Below are 26819 nucleotides of genomic sequence, written 5' to 3' on the forward strand. Positions count from 1 at the left end.
GCGAGGCAGGGGAGGAGGGGACGAAGGAATTTGGAACGTTGAGCAACGGTCGAATTCGTCGGATTACTACCGACTGTCGATTGATATGTTTATTCGAATAGGAGCCACTGAAAATTACGAGATAGCCGTCCCTCGTGCCGAAGTCGATTGATATGTTTGGTATTTTAATAAATATTTATAATATATTTTAAACTTTAATATAGATTAATATTAATATTAATCACGAATTTATACCTATATCTGCCAGTTCTGAATTCAAGCTTTTGCCGGGTCCCATCCAAAGAAAAAGGTTTTCCAAGACTAATAATACGAGCCCTATTTGGTAAATTAGGAACTAGGCAAGAAACAATGTCTTGACTCGGGCTGGCCTCATCAAGAAGCTTGAACGAGTCCTCGTCAGCAGGTTTATCAGCCACCTCTTTGGCCGCAGGTTGAGAGATCTCACCCGCTTCACCCGCTTGCGTTGTGACGGATAGCAGCCACGGAAGAAGCTGTGAGCCCCACCCACCCGTAAGGTCGTGAGTCCGACGGTTAAAAAAAAAAAAGATTTTTTTTTTTTTGGTCTCCCTGTTTCCAAGCAAATTTACGCCCCACAGAAATAAAAAAAAAGAAATATTGAAAAATGGGCACACACCAATCATTCGTCACAATTACTCTCTCACTCGCACGTGGCAAAAGGTGATCGGTGGAGTTATTTGGCAAGTTGTCTTCAAGACGTACGGTTCCGACCTGTCCCCTCCTTACCACGAGTCCCTCCCGTCGCGGTCTTTTCACCGGTCCAAATTCTTCTTCCCTGTGAAAAGAAACAAAATTACAAACAAGAGGGAACCGAAAGAAAGAGATGAAAAATTAAGTAACGCTATCCCACCAGAGAGACAGAGAGAAGGATGGTGGTGGCGAATGCGTGTGGCGCTGCGGCAGCAGCGGCGGCTACGACGACCCTTCTCCGGCCGTCTCCGTCGCGGGAGGCCCGCCACCTCAGCCTCGCTGGCCCGGCACTCCGCCGGTCCATCCTCAGGGCCGAGCGCGGCTCTCCGTCCCTCTCCTGCCGCTGCAGCAACTCCGCCACGACAAGCGGCGGAGACGATGGTGGCCACTGGGACTGGAATCGCTGGAGCCGACATTTCTCCGACACCGACCTGGCCGAGAGCCTCTCTTCCGCGCTCAAGGTTAGCTCATCCTTTTCCCTTTCCTATCTCCTACGAGTTCGTTATGGTTAATTTAGGATCTCTCTGCGGCGCCTTTCGTCTCTTTTTTCTTCTCTCTGTTAAATAATTTGCCGATGATTTTGTTTAATTTCGTTACTTTTTCGTTCTGAAATTATAGCAATTTAAACGGTTTGCCACAAGAAAGAAACCAAGACACGTTATTACGCTATGGATTCACACTATTGTAGTTCGTCTATCGGGTAATTGACGGATAAAAGACAATAAACTAGAGTGAGTACTTTATCCTTTTGTTTATTTATTTATAAATGAACCATGAACATGACTTGTATAGAAGAAAGAAATCATGATAATTCTATCTATCTATCTATATCCATTGAAAAAGATTGGCCTGTTGAAAATGATTGGCAGCAGCGATTAGCTAAGACTTGAATGGTTACTATGTTTCTTGAAACAAACTGCGAGACTCATCATTGTTTATGAACAGACACGTACATCACATTCATGTGCTCACTTGGAGATGTGAAACCCCAGTATTTTTCAGAAATTAAGGATCTAAATTTATGTAAGTTTCTTTGTCATTTCAAGCTGGCAACAAGTTTCACATTCGAAATTGCTGGCTGCTTTAATTGGTGTTTTGGTACTACAACTTGATGAAATATGTCCTTCCTGATATTCATTTTGGTGATTAAAAATTGGCGGAAAATATATGATGTCATTAACTTGTTATTGTTATTTGTTTGTTTGGGGAGGAAGGGGGGAAGGTGGGACAGAACAATGATAACTGGATTTGTTATCATCAAAGAAAAGCTAAAATTGGTAACTAAGGAGAAAAGTATATTCTTCCATGGATCTTAAGTTCTCTCCTTTGTTTAGTTTTGATAGTTTTGAAGTCATTCTTGGTATTTGGGAGTCTGTTTTGGACTAGGATACGATGCTCTAGTGTTGTTTTTTTGTTGTTTGTACACGCAGGATATAGCATACAAGGAATGATAATTTGCTGAACTTACTGTTATCTTAATTAAACCACTGCTGCATGTCTATAAACACAACCAATCATAATAATAACCTTTGGATAATCCAGGTAAACAAGAAACCCCTTGGTGCTTGCATGAATTAATTAACAATGGATCCAATAAGAAGATTGCCCAAAACAGCATCAACAGGGATATTGTCTTTTTTTTTATTTGAACCTTGATTCTTGTGCTAATATCTTTTAGTTTTATCACTTTCTAAACTTTGTTGATATCAAAAAATGCCTTGATGGTTATCAAATCTATCCTGTTTAGTACACAAGCTATTGTTCCAGTAAGAATATTGTTGGTTGTTTTCTTCCATCGAGCTGTGTTGGTGACAAAATCACTAGATAGTTTAAGGGAAGTTTTATCTGTTTCCACTGGTTTTAACCAAAGTTGATAATGAAGACCACAACTTCTTCCCAATTTCTTTTGTTGTTATGATGATTTGATTGATCATTGCCATGAACTTTGTGAAATGAGTTCATTCAAGGAACCGGGTGACTACATAGTTTCAGTTTCTCAAAGTTGATGTGGCTTGTATCACTAACTTCGTTTAGTGCGCTCAAAATAATTTTATAACAAAGATAATATTCCCACAGATTTGCAGTTTAGACCCATATTACTTGAGAAATTTTTGGATAGGCTATGATTTTTTTTCCTAAATTTTGTTTTGGTAGTTTCAACTCCAAGAAGCTGTAGAGAAGGAAGACTTCTTCGAAGCTGCCAAGTTAAAGAGAGCAATTGAAGAAGCAACATCAAAGGATGTTGTGGCTGAAGTTTTATCAGCGTTGAAGGTCAGGTTATTTTTACTACCACTTTCTATATACAAACCAAGTAGAATTGAGTTTTGACTAAAATATCATATACAGAATGCTATAAAAGAGGAGCGTTATCATGATGCATCAAGATTGTCTAAGCTTGCTGGCAGTCGATTGGTAATTCCCTATTTTGAGTTTTATCAGAAATATGCATAGTTCTGATATTTATTATCTTGTAATTCCTTTTCTCCTTTAGTAAATTATTAATTGTTCTTTGCTTACGATTTCTTTAACAATAAGTGATTTTCTTGAATTTTTATAAATAGTCTGGAAAATTTGATACATAACTTAAAAATTTTCTTGAATTTTTATTTGAAAGTTTGGTTTTGGTTCATGAGACTAGAACAGGAATGATATTATTTTATTTGCATAATGGGACACAGAGAGTAAGATTTTCGTGACTAATCAGATGAACAAATGGTGTCAACTGATCATCTGTGGATGGTTTGAACGGAAGCAGAAGCTTGCATGAAGAGAATAAGAAACCTCTTTTAATTATCTTGACCATGGAAGAAACTTTTAAACCTGTTTTCGTTTCTAGACACAGATCATAAAGAGCACAAATATTTAATGGTTAATCTTAATCGATTAACAGCACCAGCTACTAGTATGTTATCAAATGAGCTTTACCGTAAAGGCCTAACACCTAGGTCTGTGTTCGTAAGGAAAATTCAAAGATTTTGAGCTTTTCAAAAAGATATTGGCATGCTATCTTTTTTGTAGGGAAGGGGTGCATATTGGAGGTTGCGGCACAGTACAAGTGCAAGTAAGGTTGGAGGGGAAGGAGGATGAGTGGATGAGTGTAGTTAAATCTGCTTAAGAATGAGAAGGTGCTTTGGCACTAAGCAATTTCTGTTGCTGATGCTGGAGATAAAAGGGGAAAGGCAGGGAGATCCTCACTAGTGGAGCTTGTATAGTTTATATGCTACAGATATTGGGTGCTCGTGTTTTAGACAAATGATAAAAAGGTTTGTAAATGACTAATGAAGTTGAGTAGCTTATCATAGGAACATATGATGCAAGAAATCAGCCAGCCATCTATCATCATGTTACATCCCACTCTATCTTACTAAGCTTAATGAATGTCTAGTTGGTTCCCTTGACATCCCATGAGCTCTTTTTTTCTTTGTCAACCTAAGCATGACGTGCTATTTTTTCTTTTAATATTTCTATCATAATTAGACTTCCCTGTCAGTTTTATCTAGAATGGACTTATGTTATGACTGCAGTATGAAGTGATATCTTTCAATGCTTTAATTTCTTGTTTTAGATTGGTTGGTGGGCATGCTGGGCAGAAGATTTCGATGATCCTTTTGGTAGAATAGTTCAGATAACCCCTGCTTTTGGTAGATATGTGGCTAAAAGTTACAGTCCAAGGTAAATAATTAAAGTTCTATCATGTTTCTGGGATAGGCATTATAACTTATCATTCTATTTCAGACAACTGCTAAATGGATCTTCAGGATCTCCACTGTTTGAAATTTTTATTGTCAGAGATGATGATGGGGTATACAAAACACAAGTAAGCAGTTTGTTTCTTTTTTTCCTTTTTTTGCTTAAGAATGATGGGTAAGGTTAACCCTTAAATAATTACATAGGTCAGATACTTGGGCACCATCTTCCTAAGGATTCAAACTCTGAACTTCATAAAAGATAAAGAGGGTAAACCAACTAGTAGGCTAAGTCCTGTTAGGTTACAGTTTGTTTCCCTATTACTATTATTGAATATTATGTTTGTTACCATTGGGTTATTTAATCAATCACCTCCGATGCTTGATCTTTCTACAGGTAGTAGCCCTGCAGCGAGTGACAGAAAACTTAACCCAGTTCCCTTCGTTAGTGTCAAAAACTATAGATCGTCCAGCTGCATCTTCCTCCAAGTATTCGTCCACTGAAATAAATCCAACTAGGGAGGTTGCTGCAGATAATAGTGATGATGATACAGCAGAGAAGAGAGAGAAAAGTGCAACAGAGATGAGCAGCAAAGATAACATAAACAATGAAGATTCTAGTGAAGAAGTTCTAGACACTATTATAAATTTTCTGAAGGAAAGAATTCCTGGCTTTAAAGTTAAAGTAGTGAATGTCACTGTGCCAGATGAAATTAAGACGGACACAGAATCACTGGAGCAGTTAGTGAAGGAAGATGATGAGAAAAATGCTTCAAGCAAAGATACAAAATACGAAGATAGAAAATCAGAAAATATTCAGGGCAAAATGTTCTCAGCTGATGGGGATTCTGACTCAAATGAAACTAAAGATACTGCACAAGTTTTTGTTGGTGGAGTTACTCATAACAAAGAAGATGACTTGTCAAAGTCATACATGCGTGTTCCAGCAGAAATGGATGATGTGAAAAAGGATTCGTTCTTTCTACATATTCGTGGAAAAAGTGTTGAGACAGGTGCTGGAGCACTGAAGCCTTCTAAGGTCAGGGTTGCAGCTGTAGCTGCTCAATCAGCCTCAGATATTATGCCTTCTGATCTTGCAAAAGCAATTTTGAGTGGAGATAAATCTATTTCAAAGGTTAGAAAGACAAATTGATTTTTCTGCTTAAATAATAAAAAGCATTTTCAATATTTGTTAGGCTTTGCTGAAGACATTATGATACACATGTTACCACTTATGCTTCTGGTTTTGCTATAATGACAATAGTACAGTGAAATAAGTTTGCAAATGTAGGTAACTTTCAGTATCTTTTAACATTGGAAAAAAAAAAATACTACTAGTATTGCATTTTTTAATATTGATCTGGAAACAATATTGCATTTCTTTCTTATTTTTTGTATACAATTATGACTCTCATTCCATTTTCAAAGATAAGAAAGAGCATATCAACACCTTGTTTTATCCTTTTTGATCTGTGTGCTGCAAGTTGTAGCTACTTCTGCCTCTGTCTATACAAATTTAATGCCAAAATCATGTATTTCTGTTATATGCCCACGAAGAAGTGAGATGAATCATGTTGATATAAATTTCAGTGGTTCTTAATTGTGATGTTATTTGCAAGCATTAGGTCTTCAAATCACAGAATTTGACATTTAGACAGACATTTCATTTAGTTACTTTGATATCATTTTATCTCATTCTTATATCTATTCATACAAAATGGAGAGGATAGTGTTTGTATATATATATATATATATATAATTATTTATATAAACCTGAGGAAGTCTACTAAAAATCAGGTCTCCAAAGAAGTTCGGGAGGTTATCAAGCTTGCATTTAGCCATGCTCAGAGAAGGAACAAACTATCCAAGACTACCTTTTTCAATCGGATCATCAGTGACAATAGGGGTTTGGATCCATTTGAAGGTGAGTTGCAGAATTACAATTTGATATGGTGGAAAATTTTGATAGATTATATGACAATTATCATTCTCTTTAAATACAGGCTTATATGCTGGAGCTTTTGGTCCATATGGTACTGAGGTGGTACACCTGCGACGCAAGTATGGTAACTGGAACGATGTAAATGGATTGAATTCAGATATGAATTTCTTTGAATACGTTGAAGCAATAAAATTGACTGGGGACCTAAATGTTCCTGCTGGACAGGCATGTAGTTGGTCAATTTCCTTTTTGTAGGCTTTCATTTAATAGATAAAATTCAGGTATGGTCGTTTCTCATTTCCTTTTATGAGCAGGTAACTTTTCGTGCTAAAATTGGCAAGAAATATCACCTCCCAAACAAGGGCTTGTATCCAGAGGAGCTTGGCGTGGTAACATTCTGAAGTTGTCTTTGTTCAATATTTGTGGTTCACCATACAAATTGTTTAAGTGATTACCTGTGGGTTAGTATTAATCAATTCTATTTCTAAAAATTCAAATGTTGGATGGAGCATATCACTATTTGTATCTAGGTTTGCTTATGATTCTTGAGGTAGTTCTGTAGGTTTAGAATTAAATCTTTGCTGAAACCATTTTGGGCTTGTTTGAGCTGAGAAATTTTTTAGCCTGTTCTACTTGTGATTGTTCAAAGGCTGCAAGAGCTTGTTGCTATTTGTATCTTAGTTTTCTGATGATTCTGCAGGTAGCTCTGTTGCTTTGAAACTCTTTGCTAAAACACACTTGTGCTAGTATGAGCTGAGAATTTTGTACTTTGTCGAATGCAGGTTTCAATTTACAAAGGCCAGGGTAGAATTGCAGAACCTGGATTTAAGAATCCGCGATGGGTTGATGGTGAATTACTCCAGTTAAGTGGCAAGGTAAAACTTGTTCTGCGACTGAGCTCATATATTGTTTTAGAACAACGTGACACTACATGTTAAAAGGCTCTGCTTGACTTGTGACTTGGCATAATTATATACAAACTGATGATACCAATTTAATCCTTATGAATCATGAAACCGTATGTCCGTTTAAAAAGTCATTAGTAAATTTTTGTGGTCATGGCTTACATATTAACCTCATTATTTGTGGTTGAGGTTGCAGAGCTGAAGGTCTTTGATCAACTAATTTGTTTGTTTCTAGTGGAATCATCAAAGACATTTCAAGGGGAAACTAATAGGGGTTGCCAGTCCAATCCAAGTCCGTGAGTGGATGAAGCTAGGAGTAGTATCATGTGATGATCTAATGCCTTTTTCTTGATTTAGGAAAATAGTCCATATGAAAGAAGCACAATAAGAAAGAATATCGAAATTCTATTTGATCTGGTGCTGAAGTGTAGGTTCAGGAATTAATATAGCAGAGAGACTTTCACCCATTGATCCTGGAATAGATACTCTGGTAAGTATGGCGTTTACAACAGAGTAAATTTGAGTTGAGCATGATTAGATGGAATATTGAAGTTCTACCCATTTTAGTGCTAGTGGGTAAACAGAGGAAGGCATATAGCAGAGAGAGTGTCAAAATTCTCCGTTCTCATGATAGAATGGTAGGTTGAGGTTCAGCTGTAAGTAGAAACTCGTGTTGCATGTGCATATCAAATTTCAATGTATGATGGTTGAGAAATTGGCATCGGAGGACTACATAGGAACGTAAACTAGTATGGACGAATGAGCAAAATAATCTGTGTAGCCTATATCTGGTTTGGATGTCATGTTACTGTGGTTATCTTAAAAGATACATGTGTTGGTGTGATTGGTCATTTGATCAGTTGCTGCATTAACAAGAAATCACTATATTTATGCTGCTTCATCTCATAGCAACTGTCATTTAGCAGGCTAGCAAGATGTATTACTTGTACAAGACACGTATCATACTTTAATTAGTAGAATTTGCATTTCTTGTGACACTAGGTCTACATCACACAAACCATTTCGATAAATAGTATATGGGCTTCTCAATGGGTAGGAGCACCATGAGATTTGTATTTTTCAACGTTGAACTATGAATTTTGCAGGGGTTGGGGCCACATATCAGAGACATGTTACTTGGGTTTCTCTATGTTGTACCTGAGCAGAGTTTCCTGGTGCTGTTCCAGCCGCTGAGACTTCCAGATTAGTAGTGCTGCCGAAGTCCGGCCTTTTGAGTCACGGGGTCAAAGAGTAAACATGTCATCAGCTCCCATGCAGTTCTTCAATGTCAGATATCGAGGATTTTTCACACTCCAACCTGCATGTTCAGAGTTTTCCTTTGTGTTGTCTACATGAGGGAATTAGGCTACTGTGTTTTTTTTGTCTCACTGACCATTTCAGTGAAACTTTTTTGCGGTGGATGTAGCTCCACTCTATTGAAGATGCTGATAGGAGCGTCAAAACTTGATTCCCATGAACATCTTTAGCTGACAAGTTTTCAGCATCATTCCGATCTTTCAAGTCCACAAGTTCCTCTTTATTATTCATTCGTACAATTCCGCATTACTCTTGTACTAAGAAAGAAGACTCATGATCTATCTATGATGGCATGACTAGCTCAGCCGTGACGACCATCATCTTGATCGCAAACGGACTTCGTGATGAACGGTCAGATGCCAAGGTGTGTGGGTCAAGCGCTCCCCACCATCAAGCGATCGCGGCCATACCCCCCCCAGTCCTCGGGGAATAGCAATCACACGCCATAACGCTCCGTTATATGCGCGTCGGGTTCGAATCGTTTAGGGTTTTAGACGACGACGCCGCCGCCGCCAGAGTCGCCCGCTTTCTTCGTATAAAAAGCAGGGAGGAAGGGGGGCAACGATGCTTCTCTTTCGTTGCCAATCCTCTTCCCCCTTTCCTTGGTAGATCATGTTCTTCTCATCTCTTGTCCTTGGGAAAATGCTCTTCTTTTGGGTTTTGACGCACTGAAACACTGTTCTTTGATTTCTTCCGATTATGATGCCAGGTTTTCTGTTGGTTTGATATTGTGTCACCGGCGGATATCACTCTGAAATAACTATTTCGACCATTTTACGTGCTTTCTCGAGAATTATGCTGTCTGATTCAACCGTCTTAAGTTTGGTTCCTATGTGACACAAATGGCTTTTCTTGTGGGACAATGACCATGGTGGACGATGATCGAGAAGGGTTGTGATGATACGTGCTTCTTCTGACACCTCTTGTTTGAGAGGGGCTACTTTCATCGTAGCTCCTCTTTGAGCAGAGTAGCAAATTTCTGATCCCTTGTTCGCCTACCTCTTTATGTTAAATTATCCTCCATACATGGCGATGGCGATGCTGTCGTCTCTGTTCATCCCCCCCCCTTGTTTCTTCTTGTTCTGTGGTTGAGAGCGTCGTGAGGGCTATGACGAGCACTGCTTTATTCTGACACCTCTTGTTTGAGAAGGGACTCGTAGAAGAGTGCCCTTCCTTGAGCAGATTTAGCAATGAACTGAGCCCTTCCTCGTCGTCTATTGCGTTCGCTTCTTCCACATATGTCTTGGTCTTTGTATTTCTCTAATTTTTTTTATAATAATTTTAAAGAACAAAAAGTATTAACTTTTAATATTCGTATAATTAATTTTAAAAATGAAAATCTTTGATGATACGCTTTTATTAAGATTTTTTTTTCTACTCTGTATAATTCTTCACATGAGTTTAAATTTGTTATTTGACATAATTTTATTAGGTATTAATTTTTTTCTACATAGTTCTTCTATCCGTTCGTTAGGTTTAGATGTATTGAATGGGAATCAAAATCAACAACTCCCATATGTATAATAATAATAATAATAATGTATACATATATATATATATATATATACACACACATACATGGGAAGTTGATTCGCATTGTTGAAGTGGAGTGAAAAATCAACATCATCTTGCTAAATCATCCGCCAAGAGAGCAGTTTATTATCATCATAATGAGTCCCCGTCAGTGCATCCGCTCGAACGCAAAGCGAGGAGACTCCGTGGGAATCAGAGTTAAACAAAAAGCAAGCAAAAGAAAGAAACAGCAGACATCAAATTTGTCTCTCTCTGTGTCTCTCTCTCTCGCCGGAGCCACCGAACCTCATTCAAGTGAAGGAGGTGACGTTGATAACCGGGCTGCCGTCAGGCTGGAAGATGCCGAAGTGCTTCTCAAACTCCTGTCCGCCCTTGGTGTTCTCGTTGAACATATCCGACAAGAAGACCTCCACCGCTTGATTCGGGCGCTTGGGCGTGCCGACGCCGTGCGACCTCCGCTCGAGGATACCCCCGATGTAAGCTGCTGCGTTGTCCGGCGTGGCGACGTTGTTCCCTGCCGTCGGCCATCCTGTCTCCGTCACCATCACCGGGATCCCCTTGAACCCCTCCCTCTCCATCGCCGTCGCCAGGGCATCCAACATCACGTCGAACATGTTGGTGTACTGCAGGCCGTTGTCGAGCATCGGCTGCGCTTTCGCTTGGAAGAGGCAGAAGTTCAAGTTGGTGCTGACCGGGTCATTGATGAAGCTGTGGAAGGGCTGCATGTTCACCATGAACGGCGCCCCGGTCTCCGACAGGAACTTCAACATCGACTGGACGGCGGGGAGGCAGAACGGAGCGAACGCGCCGTTCGAAGGAGGCGTCCAGACGGAGAGGATCTGCGAGGAACATGGCGAAGAGAGCTTGATGCTGGAATCCAGGCCCAACGTCTGCAACGCCTTGTGAAAGTTGTACATGGCCGGCACGAGGTACGGGGTGAGTGAAGCGTCCGTGTGGAGCACCTCGTTGCCGACGGCAAGGTAGCAGACCTGGCTGGCGTCCACGAAGGCCAGGACGTTCGTCTTCAACCAAGCAAGGGCAGCGTCGGCGCCGCCCGAGGAAAGTTGCATGATGTTCTCGTTTGGCACGCCGATCATGATCCGGATCCCGGTGCCCTTCAGGGCTGTGAGGACAGCGGGGATGGGGACGAAGAGGCGAACCTTGGAGATGCGATGCGACTTGAGCAGTTGGACGATGACGGAGGGGGAGGGGAGATTGTCGCCGGAGCGTCCGAAGCATACGCCCACCGAGCCGGCATTGCTGCTGCCGTCGACATAGGTGGAGGTGGACGTGGATGACGAGGACGATGACGACGATGACGAAGGAGGGATGGAGGAGGACGTTGCTTGGTTGCCGGCTCCGGTAACGTTCTGAGATACGTTGATGGTGGAGGAGGAAGACGAGTAGGAGGATGCAGGCGGCAATGACGAGGAGGACGGCGGCGGCAATGTCGAGGAGGAGTACGGGGGCGGCAATGATGAGGAAGAGGAGTACGGCGGCGGCAAAGACGAGGAGGATGATTGGTTGCCAGCTGTGGTAATGTTCTGAGACGTGCTGATGTCGGACGAGGGTGACGACGAGGAGGTGGTCGGATTGCCAGTTCCAGTATTGTCGTAGGAGTTTGATGAGGATGATGAGGGGGGAGTCAAGGGCGTGGAGGGGGTTTGGTTGTCGGCTCCGGTACTATTGCTAGATAGGGAACCATAAGTCGAGGACGAGGATGACGAGGAGTTTTGATCGCCAGCACCGGTGTTACTTTGGGACATGGTGACATTGGATGAAGATGATGACGACGAAGACGAGTAGGAGGAGGACTGGTTGCCACCTGCGGTACCGTTTTGAGAGACGGTGACATCAAGGGTGCCATTGGCATTGACGCCACCATGCTGCCCGTCGCCCTTGTGGTTGTGCTTTTTGTGGCCATGGACTCGGTGGCACTTGCAGATTACATTGTGGGCATCGACGACGAGAACCGAGGCGAAGAGGAGAGCAAGGAGGAGTAAGGAGAAGGGAAGTGAGTTGGGCTTGTTCGTCATGGCTTCGTTAGCAGTAGGGAGGAGGAGAAGGAAGATGTGGTGTGGAGATGAGTGAGCAATACCACCGTCTTCCTCATCTTATATAGTGCTCCGGTCTTTCTGAATTGGCGCCTACAAAGCCGTTGGGTTGACTGGGACGTTTGAATCACCGTTATTGTCTCCATTGGTCTCTCTTAATTCCCGACACTTGGTTGGGTCGCTCGTAATTAACGCTTCAAACGCTTAAATGCATTCCACAAGTCAGTGTGTTTGGTTTATGTTTCCCAAAGTGTTTCCGACTGTTTTCGGAGTTTCGAAAGCAGAAACATGACATTGAGACCCCATTGTTTTGGCTCCGGTCAGCTTTCCGCCACTCTTCTTATATATAATTTTTAAAAGATATATTCGAATGTTTGTTGTTTTATAAAATTACTCGTGTGAAATTAATGATTTCTTTTTATCTTTCATGTATACTTAAATTGGTTTATGATCCTTTTTTATAAGCATAACATTTATGTTTTATAATATATTTTGAAGGTCGATAGGAAGTATTATCAATCAATTTTAATCTGATATCTAGAATGAAAGGACTGATTAAGACGTCAACAACTTCTTCCCTTAATATTTTTGACGCTAGAAAAAAGATATTATGTCATAAGAATGATCACCCGCTGACCCTCTCAATAAACACTCAAGTGAAGAGGCTTTGCTCTTGACCCATAATACTTTCACCTAATGGGGGCAATAAGCATCCTTTCTGTATATAGGCGCATCCACCTCGACACAAACGTTGATGTGATACTGGCATATATTCAACAATATGGGTCTCTCATCCTCATAGATGATCCTGAGCCATATACTCATTCCCATCGAGGTATTCTTAAATCTCACTTAGCAAATGCATATGTTGAAAGATGTGATATACTTCATCACTTTGCTAAACCCAATAGGTGGTGTCACTAGCTCAACCACCATCACCGACTCCACTATGACTAACACTAGCGCTTACGACCTATCAAATCATCGGTCGATGGGGCACTTCAATCCCCAATTGTGAAATTCAATGGACCGTACTACCACTCTATCATACCTGAATTCGAGGCTCAATCGATAGAGTCAACAAAGGATTCCTTACAGATCTAACTATAGCATGATTGTGATGGACTTGATCATATAAAGGTTCGATTAGGAGCTCTACTTCAGTGAACAATATGACGATAAGAAGAGCTATGGATTCAACGAGTGAATGTCATAGTATCGCATTGGCGAGTCTTTCATACGTGCATCGATTTTTTGTATTATATGAAAGCATTGGTCATTAGTATATGGGGACTATATACCACTTAGAGAGAATTTCAAGTGCAAAACTAGTGAGGCCCATGGGGGGGCTTGATCATATAGAGATATGATTAAAGCGATTGAAGAGTTAGACCTCTCTAGAGCTTATATTCACTTAAAGTGGCTCAGCAAGTTTGAGGATAAGACTAAGTAAGCAAATGTTATCATGAAAGAAACGAAGAAGAATAGAATCGACATGAGCCTTACAACATGATGACAAAGATTATGCATAGGAGTTATAATTTATCATTCTATCAATCAAGGGGAATTGCTCATAGAACACTGAGGTGTTGAAGTATATGGTTAAAACGGACGAAAAAGTGATGACAAGTCCAAAGAAACTTAGCTACCTAAAATCAAGTATCATTTAGAATGAATATGAACATGGAGAAGTGTCATGGTACTGTAGAGACGTATCTATCGATCACGAAGAATGGACATAAATGTGAGGCAATAGATAGTAAGGTCATGGGCATGGTAGCGTCATGATACCATAGAGGCGAGACTTTCATGGAGTTATCGATTCCCTGCTCTCATAGAGGGAGAGCGCTTGGTCATGAAAGATGTCGAGAAGGTAGAGAATGTAAAGGTAAACTATAAGTACAGAGATAAAACTGAAGGGTAGAGGCTATAGAATTCGTAAGACTGGTATCAATGAGCTTCTTATTAAAATAGCCGAAAGTGAGGAATTTCGGGTTGATGCAAGAGTGCTCGACCAAGAAATGAAGTAGACAGTACATGGTATTATATCTTTTCTACTCAGAGGAGTAGGCGATATAAATGATGGAGAAGATGGTATAATATCAAACGAAACCAAAATTATTAGAGTCTTCAAATGCTTCATAAGTGTGAGTAAAATGCAAGCAAAGGTTAGTAACTAACTCGATACATGAAGTACAACCATTGAGGGGGTGGGCGAAGTTGAGTAACCTTTATCTTTTCAACTCTTAAAACAATAGACGAAACTGAGTACTATAATTCTCTTGTTTATCTAGCAAAGAAACTCTACACATCTTCAAAGACCCTTTGAAGAAAGTGAAAGACAATAGTTGTCAAATTCTCACAAATAGTGAATGATTTTATCAAGAGTAGATTATCCACTTTATTTTCTAATAGAATATCAATCGAAAATGGAAGTGATGCGAACCTACCTAGAGGCGACAACTAAGTGAAAGAGGAATCAATAGACAAATTTTATGAAGGAAAGACCTTAAAATCTTTAAAGTTTGTGAGACAATACTCGTTAAAGCTTCAATAGGCATCCATCTAATTCAAGCGGCATGAGACATTTGAGAGACTAGTACATTATAAGGAAGGTCATTTCCTTTATATGTAGGATCCACATGAATCAATATGAAACAACACCGTTAGGATCTTAATAGCACTAAGAGGAGGGGGAGTACATCGTCAGCTAATCTTCATCCGACACATGATCGTCACATGGTATTCAAGGTGGAAGGAGAAGATGGAGGCCACCCTCCATTCGTTTGCCAACATGGGCAAAGGTCCAAGACAAGTGATTATGGGTTGTCCTCCCCTCCTTTGTCACTCACATGAACAAGAGGCCATTGGAGGTGGTTAGAGGTTATCTCCCATAAAATATTCTGTCCCTTTACAATCGGGTATAAAAGCTTATCTTCAACACGATAAAAGGAGGATCATCTTTTTTTATTATTTGTGTTCATATCGTATATATCGTGTGGAAACCTCTTCCAACATTAGTCTTCGTATAGGTGACACATTAGATAACCTTACACATATGGGTCCGGATTACATCGAGTTGATCAGGATGTTAAAAACTTCTTTCCTCAACAAAAATAAATATTAAAATAAAATAAATTAATTTTTGTATATGTTAATTTTAATTTTTTTGGGACGTGGAGGAGTAACTCTTGTGCAAGAGCGTTGGATCTTGGAAGAACAATTTAAATATCCTTACCATTTTCCTTGAGTTGGAATTTGATCCTAATAATATTATTATTTGGATTTGGATATTGTAATCATTAAGGATGTAATCGAATTGATGGAAGACGCTATAAATGTTTTGGCTATTAATTGATTAATGATCTCGCCGAGTACGTTGAATGGTATATAAAATTATGTTATGGTGTTTAGACCTGCATTCTCATAAGATGATTGATGGAGATATGGTATCCGACCCGCCTGACTTCTTCCTCGAGCAATGGCAATGGCAATGGCAATGGCAATGGCGTTCCATATCCTCCAGCCTACTAATAGTGACCACTAAATATGATCGATGAGTAGAGGAGAACGGCTACGTAGTGATTCCCAAGACAAGAAGCAGACCCTTTAGTTCCAAGTTGCGTATTCGCATGACATGAGTGAATGCGAAGGTCACGTCACGTATTCGCATGACGGATGGAAGAGATTGGGCTCTCAATTAAAAGATAATTTTTATGCATATACACAATCTACAAATGATCAAAAGCATCCATCCACAAATCTTATTCCAACATATTTTGTAGATGAATAGGAAATTTTCTTTTGCCTGGGAAGGAGAAAAACGAGTGAGGAATGAGCAGCATGCGAGAAAGAAGTAATGGCAAGCACACAAGGTCACAGGAACCTACTCAAAAGAAACGAAGATATAGGGCTACAAACAATGCAGCTCCAACAGTGAATAATGGTAACACAACAAAGAATAAGAAATAAGTATCATGTCTCAAATATTAAGTCTAAGCAGCATAAAAATAAGCTGTTAGAAACACCAACAACAAAGAACTTCGATGAATTCCTCCAAATGGGCCTTGGTTTTCAAGAGGTCAAAGGAACCTCAGCACAAAATAGAGGCTCTGATGAAGAGAAAATAGAGGCTGAAATAGTGGCAACATGCTTTTTTAGCATAGCAAGATGTGACAAAATCATCTGTTCATAAAAGGTTTCTATTAAAGCATGTTCAATTATCTAACAAATCAAATGACCAACTCCCATAGCATATAGTCTTTAGGTACAAAATTCTGAAAAAAAGGTGATAAAATAACCCATTGTTTCAAGGATGTCTGCCTTTAATCTGGAGAAGCGAAATTTGTGGACTGATGCTATGAAAAAAGAAATGCAGGCTTCAAGGGCACATTCTATAAATATGCCATGTTCAGACTTTCTAAGTGCTTTGCTGAAATGTAATTCTGAGCAATCGATTTTCTAAGAATGAGAACCAAAAAACCTAAGTCATCGTAAACTTTAAACCTTTAAGCTCAAATGCCTCATTGATACTACACAATGCACGATGACATAAGTATCCTCATGAAGATCATCCTACTGCAACCACTAGTCCATTCCACAACAACATGCGGAACAATGACTCTTCCAGATAAGTTATTCAAAATAAAGGCGACCATGAAACCTATCAGCAACTTACATTACATGGCTACAGGCTTGCCTTATCGTGGAGCATTGAGAGTGCTGCTTTATCAGTGAACCAAGTGAACTTGCCATCTTCAAGGGAAACCATCTCAACAGGCAGCAAATCAGATGATGTTTTCTCACTCCCCAGAGCCTTAAAAACTGCACCAGCTTTCCCAGCTCCAGTGACCACCAAGGCAACATAAGCGGATGCGTTGATAACAGGAAACGTGAATGTAATTCTTTCAGGTGGTGGCTTTGGAGAGTCCTTTACGTAGGTAACCCACTTTTCCGTCATACTCAGGAGGGCGTGGCCAGGGAAAAGAGAAGCAATGTGGCCATCCGGTCCCATCCCTATTAACATGAGATCAAATCTTGGGTACCCTGTTGTTGATACCGCGATCACACCAGCATTGACCAAATTCTTCAAAGCAGCCTCATAGTCTTCAGCAGCACCCTCCGCTGATGAGGCATCATTGATGGCGTAAACTTGAACTGGTGGAATTGGGACCTGTCGTTAAATAAATAAATAAACTAATGACCCCGAAGCAATATTTTTGATAAGTAAAGAAAATAAGAGAAGCATAATAGTCGCGTCGCCCTAAAACTTGTTGATCTCCACCACAATGAACCTCAAATTAAACAGGTACTCTGCTATTATTAAGCTCTATGTTGTTGTCAGGCCACTTATATATCCAAGATTTCAAAAGAACAATCCATGACTAAGTCATTCCTAAACTGAATCAACAAATGCAATCTACTCAAGCTCAAGAAATGAAACTTATGTATTTAATCTTTGTTCCAGATTATCCTTCAATATAAAGGTAATAACCATCCAATTTAAATCTATTTTCAAAAACTGGGCATGCAATCCAAGCTAAAACTGTCGAACTTGCATTCCATTTACATCCATTGAGTGAAAAAACTAGGGCGGCAATCATGAAAGATAAGAACTGCAAGATCAAGAGAGAGGTAACGGTGAGCAATTTCCTCTCTGCCAAATATTGCTCCAGAAGAACGAAATTTAGTACCTTAGACAAAAAACTATCAAATGCTAGCTTGTAGTTGCTGTCTTCGTGATCCTTTGGCACCACTCTTTCATCCACCCAGAATACGTGCCATTTCGCCCAATCCACCGATTCCAAATAAGGAGATTCCGTCAATTTCCTACAAAAACAGGGTTTTTTTTTTTTAATGTCTCACATTCCTAACCCATCAACCCTAGAAATCCAAAACTGACGGCAAGCACAGCTCCAAACCTGAGGGACTTGACGAGAGATCCGCCGGAGATCACCACAGTGAAGACGCCCCTTTCTTGGACGAACTTCTCCGACAACTCCGCCGTGTACTTCGCCAGCGACACGGAGAGCTCCTCGTCGCTGTCGAAGACCAGCAAGTCCTGCTTCCCATTCGCCGCCGTCGCGGTGGAAGTCGCTTCGTAGGCCATGGCGAGAGGCGGGGACAGCGGTCTGCGGTTGGATCGGAGCGGAGCAGGGGCGTCAGGACAGCGGGAGATCCTCGCGCCCGGATATAGGGTTCCGGTCGGCAGGTGTAATCGTGGGGTAGCCGGGAGCATGAAACGCCGTGTCAACGGCAGGTGGCGGAGCCGGTAAGCAGGAGCGGCAGGGGAGTGGGAGACGCCGGAGGCAGCCATGTTGCGGAGCCGGGCTTCCGGGAAACAGTTGTCCGCCTATAGTCGATCGAGTTCGTCCGCTGATATCCGTTGACATGAAGATGGACGGCTAGTGCTGTGCCGTCGAAGTGATGCATTGTGATCTGCGCAAAGAGAGCGATCAGAGAAGGTCGCGACTGGGCTTGCATCGTTTGGAACAGGGAACAGGATTTATCACCCACGGTTGGAATGCGACGTGTCCAGATTTAACTCGCTATTGTCCCTGAACATTGCTCTTCTAAATTTAAATTTTATATATATATATATATATATATATATATATATATATATATAATTTGCGCATGACATTAAAGGAGAATACCAGAATTAATGCATTAAGAACATTCGAATACAATCTTTTGATGGGTAAATGTAGATTATAGACAAATAGAAAACAATAAAAGATTGCTGGTGGAAGCATCTTTCTTCAATTCGACGGGCTTGCGTGGTCTCTCGTATCGAAACCCTCAAAACAGCTCTGGAAGATGACACAAAATAAAGCAGTGAGTAGTCAATCGTGTTGGTTAACGCATTTAAATATAGAAAGAGAACTACATAAATAATGAACAATCCAAAAACTTTTAATTAATGACACAACAGTCTGCTCAAAAAATGAATTATCATGATGTCACATACTAACACAACGTCACTTACCCTAATGTGTCTTATCGACTTGTTTTATTTTGAGAATTTATAGAGCATGCATGAAGGTACTATAAATTTTAGCTTTTAGTCTGCAAAAGAATATATATCATCCGATACCATCACGACCGTCACAACAGACGGTTCTGATCTTTCGAGCACTCGAGGTTTTGGCGTAATTTGACTCGGCTTCGGCTACGATCCCACCGTTGGTTGGGCAAAATGCACCCTTCCACTCGCATGCGTGTGGGCCGCGTGCGCGGACTCGAAGGCAACTTGGACCAGCCCATGCATGTGCAGAGTCACTGTTCCCACGTACCTTCTTGTCCTCCGTAGGGCAACCGAGTTCTGCCCCGTCCGCCGCTCCCAGGTGGGGCCATTGCCGCCTCACTCACAACTCGAGCGAGCGATGAACGGGTAGCGAGTTGGGTAAACTGGGTGGAGTAACTAGTTACTGTCGCCTTTAGACGGGCGACCGTCGTACTGTCAGCGACACGGTGTTTTGGGTCGCAGCAGCGCGGCAGTCCAAGTGAGATAGATCGCGACCTCACCGTGGATCCGACCAAGGAATCATCGCCAGCTGAACTGGTGCATCGAACAGTGTCGGAGTCGAGATAAGCGAGCTGCGATCCTAATCTCAATGGAGGACTGCGTGAGGGAAGCTTGTTGAGACTCCACATAATTTTCTATCGCTTTATGTATCTTTGATTAGATCTAACCACATGAAACTACACCAAACCGGTGGCGATCACTTGTGCGATCCAGTGAACAACGATAGTACTGGCTGCAGTTCACTTCATCTGCACCTTAGAACACGGCTGACGCCTATTCAGAGAGAGGGAAGATTACCAGATGCTGCTTCCCCGGCGATTGGACGCTTCTCTGCTTTGTTTCTTTCCTTCAGCGCATCTTCCTTGGGCTCTGCCATCTCCGGATGGATCTTCTTCTTCAACATCCTTGGTATCAGCTACCCATTAGCCAACAAAACGAAGAACATATTAGTAGTAGTAGTAATCGTTCCAGTTACCTGAAGAATGTGATTATTACGGGTAACAGAGGATAGAAACATGTACTGTTTGTAGTTTTCCAGTGGTAGTGGTGGTTGCAGGTGGCTTCTGATCTCCTTTACTTTTCTTGTGCTGCATGTTATTCTTAGCATTGATCGCCTGCTGCTTGCCCCTCACATTGGTTCCGTCGGGTACTGTCTTCGCCGCTGAATCGTTGTCGCTGACAGCATTGGCCGCCAGCAGATCGGCGAGCGTCGTCCTCCGCCGGTGTCTCTTCTCCTTGTGCTCCTTCAGCAATGGCAGCTCAAGGATCTTCTCAGATCCCTGTACCTCGTGCACCTGCACCACCTCCATTATCTTCTTCTCCTCATCCTCGACCGACAACTTGATCTTAAATGACTCCTTGCGTACGGCTGCCGAAGCTTCTCTCGCTACCTCGAACAACCCAGCTTCCTCCACTTCCTCTATGACTTCTCCAACCTCTCCGAGAAGCTCTTCTGAATCGAAGTAAGCTTCAGGCACAAGGTGGCGGTGATGGCCTAAGGTGCCAATGGTGAGGATGCCATTAAGCATATCATGGAGAAGCAGCGCATCCGTGTCCGTCTCCACCACTGCCTTCTCTTCGACATCTTCATCTGGTAATCAAGCATAAAAGAACTACTACCACTGTATCTCAAATCCATAACTCGTTCAGGGAAATTTAACCAAAGGATTGCGATGACAAGCACGAACGGACCTTGTGAAACCTGGGAGTAGTTGTTGCCGGAGTGCAGTTTACGGTGCATCCAGTTGAAGATCTGCAAATGTACGCAGTTACAAGTTCCATGGAGAAGCCAGTCAAGGATTCAACAACAGTAAACAGCAACTAGTTTCTGCAGAGGATGCTTGATGCACTTACTTTCATTTCTACGTGTCAGGGATGAACAGTCGAAGAACCGAAGCCTACTGCAATGTCGGATTTGAGCTGGGAGTTAAATAAGCAAGGAAACCGTGTAATCATTGGAGGGAGGTGGGGTTGCAAAGTCCTCGGATGCTGAGGGAAACTAGTATGAGATTGTAGATGGAGGATGTATTTTTCTGTCAGTCTCGGAGTAGCTTGTAATAAGCATTGGGAGTGAGATGTGTTTACATCTGTTTGGAAGTACGTCAAAACATGGTGGGAAATAGTCCCGATCCGAACCCATCTGCATGCTACTTCTCGGCAGATGACCTGATCCAACCTGACTGCATTCCATTTACAGCTGGAGATGCATGCAACGTCGTCGTGATCCTTCCTTTTCTAGGCCACGTTCATGTATCAAGAAGGTGACACTGTAACAGCTCGCTGGGTCAACCGAGGAGCACTTCAGATGAACCTTTATGCTCCTCTGAGAACACAGTCTCAACAATTTGGATGAGTACCTGAGACTAACATTTCTGCTCTCTTTAATTATTCTCGATTGGAAAATTCATGTGATGGTTTTTTTGGTGTATACTTAATCGTGTGATATCATTACAACTAATCAGGATTTGAATCATCGAAACGATTGCGTATTGATCTCGAGTCATTAGTGTTGTAGTTTAGGTGAGGCACACCCATCCTAACCCAACGAAAGATATGTGCTTTCCTGATCCGTAAGCAAGCTCATCTGCTGCAGATATGGGTAATGGGATCCACTCTCAAAAGTGGCCTTGACATCCACCCACTTTATAGACAATCATCTTTACAAGTTGAAGCCCCACACTGCAGGGGTTTTCCATCTTGCATTGTGAGCCTCTAAGTTCGAGAATTAGCTCCCTTTTTCCTTTTTTTTTTGCCTTTTTTGGTATCTTGTCTTTGTTGTTGTTGTGTTGCTGCTGCTATGTGGTGGTGATGATGGTTGTGTTTGGGTGGTGACTGGTGAGAGGGATGGGTAAATAGATATAACAGCAGTGTAGGTTGGCCATGTAAAGACCTTGGTTGGATTCAAATATTGATCTATGTTGAAAGGAATCCAATGCGCATAGCATCAAACAAGTTCACAGAAGTTCTTGATATGCACATCAGATTCTTCGATTACACAGTGTTAGAGACCTGCCTGCAGTGGCACTAGAGACATTTGTTGTTGTCATAACAATGGCTTCATTCAATGAACGAGAATATAAAAGATGATACAGGCTTCGCATTCACTGTATCAATTATGTAAAACAGCAAAGACTAGCTTCAATCTGCAATCTCAATTTGCTTGGTCTATCTCCTTGTTGGAAAAGGACTTAATACCCTCATCTTAAAGCAGAAGTCGAGAGCAACAGCAGCAGCAAGAAAGACAAAGATATTCTCTGACACATACACTGCTCCATCAATTGAAAATGAGATGAAAGTTTCAGCATCCAGTTTCAGAATCCTCCCAGTCTCAGCTGCCGAAAGCCCTGCAAATTCATGCACCGCCATTCAACTTCGAATCCTTAGTGTGCACTTGCAATTTTAGGGAAATATAAACCACATGAGCAATAAAGAATGCGTATATGCTAACTCGTATTCAGAGCATCGCAATGACTGGGAGATTCATACCCTTGATTAAACCAAAGGCCGCACATGTCCCTGTTTTGAGTTGAAGATTATCCAGGTCTTGTCTTACCGTGTACCGAAACGTAACTCCAAATAAAGCACAGCTAATAGAAATGACTGCCAAGTCAAGAATAACTTGAGGGACGCTAGTAGCTTGATACAGATATATAGGGACACCAGCAAGTGTGCCAACCACAGATGAAACTACAGCAGCCTTTGCAGATTCTAATCTCTCTTTCTCTTTGTTAATGTCTTCGAAGACAATATCAGAATTATTGCTGTCATCCGTATTCGCTGACAGGGATCGCTGAGCTTCTTCCACCTTTGCCCTTGCTTCTAACAATTCCCTTTGAGATTGTGCAATCTTAACAGGACAAGGGAAGTAAAATAAGAAATAATCCATTCAATTGCACAAATGACAAAAAAGATGCATCTTAAATCAGCTTATAGCACAAATGAAGAGTTTGGAATATTGTGTCTCACTTCCAAATAATCTACATATAGTTCTTACTATTTTGGTTCGTTTCTTCTGCTAAAAGAGTCCTCATGTTATATCGGTTGTGTGGACATCTATTTCTCATCTGTTAAGAAACCCCATCTCCTCACCTGATAAAGACTAATTCAAAAGGCTCAAACTTCTAAAAAGAAGGGAAGTCGGCAGCTAAAAAAGGTGAGATTCAATCAGTCACAACTCTTCACAATCTCTTGCACTCACAGACGGCTGCTAAAAGTTTATTTATGTAAGATGGCTTTCTCCTGTTGAATATAAATTGGACAAATATCTTTGAAATGAACAAAACAAAAGCTAGTTTCTTAGCCTTCTTGCTATTCTTTATCTGAATTCATTTTTTTAGTGGGCATGCAATCATAATGCTCTAATTTTTTTGACCCACTTCCTATGTCCTTATTTTAAATTAATCTTTGAATTTCCTGGTTTCCTTCTACTGATTCGTGCTAGAGAACTATGTCATCAAGAAGGCAACCATATGGATTAATTTAGTTGGATGTCATGTAGAGGGTGAAGGCATCAGAGTGAGTGCCCTAAAAGTGAAGGAAAAACACCTATGGATTCACCAGAGTTCATGTCGCCAGAGCCCCCTTTGATGCTTGGGTGGAATGCAGCGGTCGATGCAAAGGAGCTAATTAGAGGGCCCTCTTATATGCAACCAAGAAGATTATTTTATTGGTGGCAGCAGCCAGCCAATAGAAGCACACCTGCCAAAGCTGAATAAATTGAGGATAAGGGAAAATTGTTAGACCTAGATTTGGCCATCTGCTGGCAGGGATAGGTTTCTCCACAGTCCCTACACTCTGCACAAAGTGCCAGAGATCATGAGTAGTTATGGCAATGGCTTGCACAAGCAGATCACAAGCAGTACAGATCTCAGAGAACATAAGTGACACTTGGCATAAGTCCTCAAAGAGGTTTTTAGCAAGTGATGTTTGGCATAAGTCAAAAATCATCAATGTTCTATGTGGAAGATAGCACAAGGGTCTAGTAACCCCTATGCATCTAAAACAAGGTGCCATCTCGCCACTGATAGCAAACTAATTATCTCACATATATCCATAGTTTCTTCTTCCTGGATCATCATTGCTTTTGAAGTCCATCCTTGGGTCGTTAGATTCCAAATAACATCCTATACTTTAATCTTCAACTAAATAAAGAGGGTTATAACAAAATTATATTTTCTATATTCTTCTGTGCTGAGGCTAATGGCAGAGCTTCATGTCTGTAATTCATTAGGTTAATAAAGTTACTTTATGAGGTTTTTTACAATAATTTCTTCGTAAATAAGTGTGATAGCAATTGGTAATCTGAAACAAGAAATGGTCAATAGATCATGCAAGGGCAGTGCTACATTCTGCTTACAACATAAAGGTACCACCCACAACTGTGGTGCATAAGGGGTCCAAGAACTAGATTCTTTTTTAATGAAGAGGTACTGTTATAGCAAATTACATGAAGGTCATCTGTTGAGATCTTCTAGCTGTCAACAATGTGAAACATTTTGCTCAGGAAAGCCAAAAGGCCATAACAGTCAAAAGATTGAGATTTTGCAAAGGCCTAGACGAGGTACAAAAAATTGACTGCCTTTGTGAGCTGGTGGTACATAATTGACAAGTTTAATAGGTCAATTTTATCCAAGAACAAGAAGGAAAATTGTGTATACCACGCTGTTTGGGAGAGCAACCAAGCTTATGGATGTGAAGCTGGTTTTTAAGTTAGAAACACTCTGCAGTATGCAAATTAAAGTTATCAGTGAAGAAAAAATACATTTGCTCAGGCAACCAATTTGTGATAATGGTTTGATATTCTGGTTCCAAAGAGTGAGCCTTTGCAAAGGTGTAGACAATTGGCTATCCTTCAGGCTGGTGGCTATATATGACAAGTTAAAGTGTTCAAAATTTTCTAAGCTTAAGTAGAGGAAAAAAAATATGATCATGGTGTTGGAACAAGTGGTGATCCTGATTATGGAAGTGAAAGCTGGTTCTCAAGCAAGAAGCCCTTTGCAGATTGTAAAATGAACAAAAGAATGTGATGGACTTATCTGATTTATTTCAATAAGGTAGTTATTTTTTTCTTTTTATATTTTACTTAAAAATGATGACAATGCTTCCTCATGGAAGCCCGTGGTGGTCAAAAAAATCATTGGGCATTTCGTCAACTATTTACATGGCCAACATATGAACCGCACAATTTATGTTGATATACACACATTAAGCATGACAACTTCAAAGGGTGAATCAATTAATCAAATAACTTGACGGCTCAAATGACTGGATGCATGAAGTCATATAACAGGGCAAAGAGAGAGCTCACCTCCGCCTCGCGATTTTGGAGCTGGCGCATGTACTCCTTAGCCCTCAAGACGTCGGCTGCCCGGCGCTCGATGTCCGCGAGAGCCTCCCTCGCCCGCTCCACCCTGGCGGAGGCCTCCTCGAGCCCGTCGAGTAGGGCCTTGTTCTCCTCCCTCCTCAGCAGCTCGTCCACCATGCCCGAAAGCGCCTCCTCCTCCGGGCGCGACCCCGTCCCCTCGGAGTTGGCGCCGCATCGCCACCGTCGCGGAGGAGAAGAGGAGGAGGAGAGAAGATTTAAGCTTGAAATTGGTTTGGGGCGGTGGATATGGTGAGGGTCGGTGGAGATTAGATTTCTTGAGCGGAGGAGGGAGGATGACACGCAGCGGAACTGTGGGATTGCGGATGCCGGAGGCGGCATCACAAAATCTGTAGCGGAGAGACTCCGGGCTCGAGCTGTCACCGGATATGATACGAAGCGGGCTAAGAGCCTCTTCTGGCGATGCTTTTCCTACCCGTTTAGACGCACTCGCATCAGTTACCCGCATTTTGGATGGGAAATCGATGGCACTTATGTGGGCCCCGTTTTACGTGCTGCATATCCGCCCGCCTCTCTGTCGGCGTACCGGCCCGTCCACGGACGGGAGTCTCTCTCTAGAGATCAGAAGGAACGGCCGCCTCTCTGTCTTTGACGGCGGCAGCTAACGCTGGGAAACCCAAAGCAAACCCTCGTCTCCTTGCCTGCAGAAACCCTACCACTCCAAAACCCTCCATCGATCCTCACGCCCCGCGGATCCAGCCGAGCCCTCACCACCGCCATTTTCATCCCCGCCCAAAAAACCCTTGCTTGCACCTATTCGGTCGTCGTCGTTGCCGCTGGAGTCGGACGCCTCTTCCCGGAGCATCAAGTCACACCTCGCCGCCGGAGAGACCCTCGACGGCCTCTTTCTCCGCAGCGCCACCCCGATCCTCATCGACAACACCGTTCTCCCGGGCTACGGCTACGTGGTCGTTGGCATGAGGCACGGCCCGGGGAGCGTCCCTGACTTCGCGTCCTCGCCGCCTCACGCATGCTTGCCGGAGGAATTAAAGGCGAGGGTGTACGACATGGTTGCGGGCCGCGGTGGAGGACGTCGGCGGTTCCAGCTGGCGGAGACAGAGATCGGCGAGGAGGGGGCCGAGGACGAGAAGCCCAGGGATGGGATGGGTCGTCCTGGAGCGAGTTAGGCGAGTCGAGCACTTCAACCCAATGGACACGGAGTGAGTTGACCCGGGAAGACCCAAAGTAGAGCAACTCAACCCCACCCAGGAAATCATCGGTTAGCCTTTGTTGTTTCTTCTGATCATTTTATTTTCCCTTTTTCT

The 26819-nt window shown here is 42.0% G+C and overlaps 5 protein-coding genes and 2 non-coding genes across 9 annotated transcripts; 3 read left to right on the forward strand and 4 right to left on the reverse strand.

The window, feature by feature from the left end:
- Positions 1 to 798: 798 nt before the first annotated feature.
- On the forward strand, positions 799 to 8788 carry LOC135622261 (protein EXECUTER 2, chloroplastic-like). 2 transcript variants are annotated; one of them, XM_065123959.1, is made up of 11 exons: positions 801 to 1169; positions 2863 to 2979; positions 3055 to 3120; positions 4274 to 4380; positions 4444 to 4525; positions 4792 to 5529; positions 6192 to 6318; positions 6398 to 6561; positions 6651 to 6725; positions 7119 to 7211; positions 8348 to 8788. In XM_065123959.1, exons 1-11 carry the CDS (start codon positions 888 to 890, stop codon positions 8447 to 8449), a joined length of 1953 nt encoding a protein of 650 aa, XP_064980031.1. In that variant the 5' UTR covers positions 801 to 887; the 3' UTR covers positions 8450 to 8788. The 2 variants fall into 2 exon arrangements, with proteins under 2 accessions (XP_064980032.1, XP_064980031.1); XM_065123960.1 differs by lacking the exons at positions 4274 to 4380; positions 4444 to 4525 and having other exon boundaries at positions 799 to 1169; positions 8348 to 8610.
- A 660-nt stretch (positions 8789 to 9448) lies between these two features.
- LOC135624088 (small nucleolar RNA snoR1) lies at positions 9449 to 9544 on the forward strand. The gene has a single exon (XR_010491590.1). It is a non-coding gene; the product is annotated as a small nucleolar RNA snoR1 (small nucleolar RNA).
- Positions 9545 to 9662: 118 nt separating this feature from the next.
- LOC135624087 (small nucleolar RNA snoR1) lies at positions 9663 to 9760 on the forward strand. Its single transcript, XR_010491589.1, has one exon. It is a non-coding gene; the product is annotated as a small nucleolar RNA snoR1 (small nucleolar RNA).
- A 408-nt stretch (positions 9761 to 10168) lies between these two features.
- LOC103996609 (glucan endo-1,3-beta-glucosidase-like) lies at positions 10169 to 12127 on the reverse strand. Its single transcript, XM_009417546.3, has one exon. It carries the CDS (start codon positions 12125 to 12127, stop codon positions 10382 to 10384), a length of 1746 nt encoding a protein of 581 aa, XP_009415821.2. The 3' UTR covers positions 10169 to 10381.
- A 4506-nt stretch (positions 12128 to 16633) lies between these two features.
- LOC103996610 (probable 6-phosphogluconolactonase 4, chloroplastic) lies at positions 16634 to 18580 on the reverse strand. Its single transcript, XM_009417547.3, has 3 exons — positions 18067 to 18580; positions 17839 to 17974; positions 16634 to 17318 (listed from the first exon to the last, which is right to left on the reverse strand). Exons 1-3 carry the CDS (start codon positions 18459 to 18461, stop codon positions 16833 to 16835), a joined length of 1017 nt encoding a protein of 338 aa, XP_009415822.2. The 5' UTR covers positions 18462 to 18580; the 3' UTR covers positions 16634 to 16832.
- A 245-nt stretch (positions 18581 to 18825) lies between these two features.
- On the reverse strand, positions 18826 to 21064 carry LOC135622183 (protein TILLER ANGLE CONTROL 1-like). Of its 2 annotated transcripts, XM_065123826.1 has the most exons (5): positions 21027 to 21064; positions 20865 to 20925; positions 20195 to 20763; positions 19971 to 20088; positions 18826 to 18957 (listed from the first exon to the last, which is right to left on the reverse strand). In XM_065123826.1, exons 1-5 carry the CDS (start codon positions 21030 to 21032, stop codon positions 18947 to 18949), a joined length of 765 nt encoding a protein of 254 aa, XP_064979898.1. In that variant the 5' UTR covers positions 21033 to 21064; the 3' UTR covers positions 18826 to 18946. The 2 variants fall into 2 exon arrangements, with proteins under 2 accessions (XP_064979898.1, XP_064979897.1); XM_065123825.1 differs by lacking the exon at positions 18826 to 18957 and having other exon boundaries at positions 19104 to 20088.
- Positions 21065 to 22111: 1047 nt separating this feature from the next.
- Positions 22112 to 26692, reverse strand: LOC135622262 (uncharacterized). The gene is made up of 3 exons (XM_065123961.1): positions 25480 to 26692; positions 22659 to 23019; positions 22112 to 22516 (listed from the first exon to the last, which is right to left on the reverse strand). The coding sequence occupies exons 1-3, from the start codon at positions 25873 to 25875 to the stop codon at positions 22338 to 22340; spliced, it is 936 nt and encodes a 311-aa protein (XP_064980033.1). The 5' UTR covers positions 25876 to 26692; the 3' UTR covers positions 22112 to 22337.
- Between the last annotated feature and the right edge of the window lie 127 nt (positions 26693 to 26819).

Source organism: Musa acuminata, chromosome BXJ2-9 (assembly GCF_036884655.1).
Source record: "Musa acuminata AAA Group cultivar baxijiao chromosome BXJ2-9, Cavendish_Baxijiao_AAA, whole genome shotgun sequence".
Taxonomy (NCBI): domain Eukaryota; kingdom Viridiplantae; phylum Streptophyta; class Magnoliopsida; order Zingiberales; family Musaceae; genus Musa; species Musa acuminata.

Bases quoted from the DNA above. Each gene is read 5' to 3' on its own strand.
- LOC135622261 (XM_065123959.1), top strand. From the start codon at position 888: ATGGTGGTGGCGAATGCGTGTGGCGCTGCGGCAGCAGCGGCGGCTACG. The intron at 4,381-4,443 runs GTAAATAATTAA...ATTCTATTTCAG, and splicing joins GCTAAAAGTTACAGTCCAAG to ACAACTGCTAAATGGATCTT. The intron at 6,726-7,118 runs GTAACATTCTGA...TGTCGAATGCAG, and splicing joins ATCCAGAGGAGCTTGGCGTG to GTTTCAATTTACAAAGGCCA.
- LOC103996609 (XM_009417546.3), bottom strand. From the start codon at position 12,127: ATGACGAACAAGCCCAACTCACTTCCCTTCTCCTTACTCCTCCTTGCT.
- LOC135622183 (XM_065123825.1), bottom strand. The intron at 20,764-20,864 runs GTCCGTTCGTGC...CTTGATTACCAG, and splicing joins CTACTCCCAGGTTTCACAAG to ATGAAGATGTCGAAGAGAAG. The intron at 20,089-20,194 runs GTACATGTTTCT...GCTAATGGGTAG, and splicing joins CCACTGGAAAACTACAAACA to CTGATACCAAGGATGTTGAA.
- LOC103996610 (XM_009417547.3), bottom strand. From the start codon at position 18,461: ATGGCTGCCTCCGGCGTCTCCCACTCCCCTGCCGCTCCTGCTTACCGG. The intron at 17,975-18,066 runs GTTTGGAGCTGT...CTGTTTTTGTAG, and splicing joins TCTCTCGTCAAGTCCCTCAG to GAAATTGACGGAATCTCCTT. The intron at 17,319-17,838 runs GTACTAAATTTC...ATTTAACGACAG, and splicing joins TTGATAGTTTTTTGTCTAAG to GTCCCAATTCCACCAGTTCA.
- LOC135622262 (XM_065123961.1), bottom strand. From the start codon at position 25,875: ATGCCGCCTCCGGCATCCGCAATCCCACAGTTCCGCTGCGTGTCATCC. The intron at 23,020-25,479 runs GTGAGCTCTCTC...TGTCCTGTTAAG, and splicing joins TCCAAAATCGCGAGGCGGAG to ATTGCACAATCTCAAAGGGA. The intron at 22,517-22,658 runs GTATGAATCTCC...ATGAATTTGCAG, and splicing joins GGCCTTTGGTTTAATCAAGG to GGCTTTCGGCAGCTGAGACT.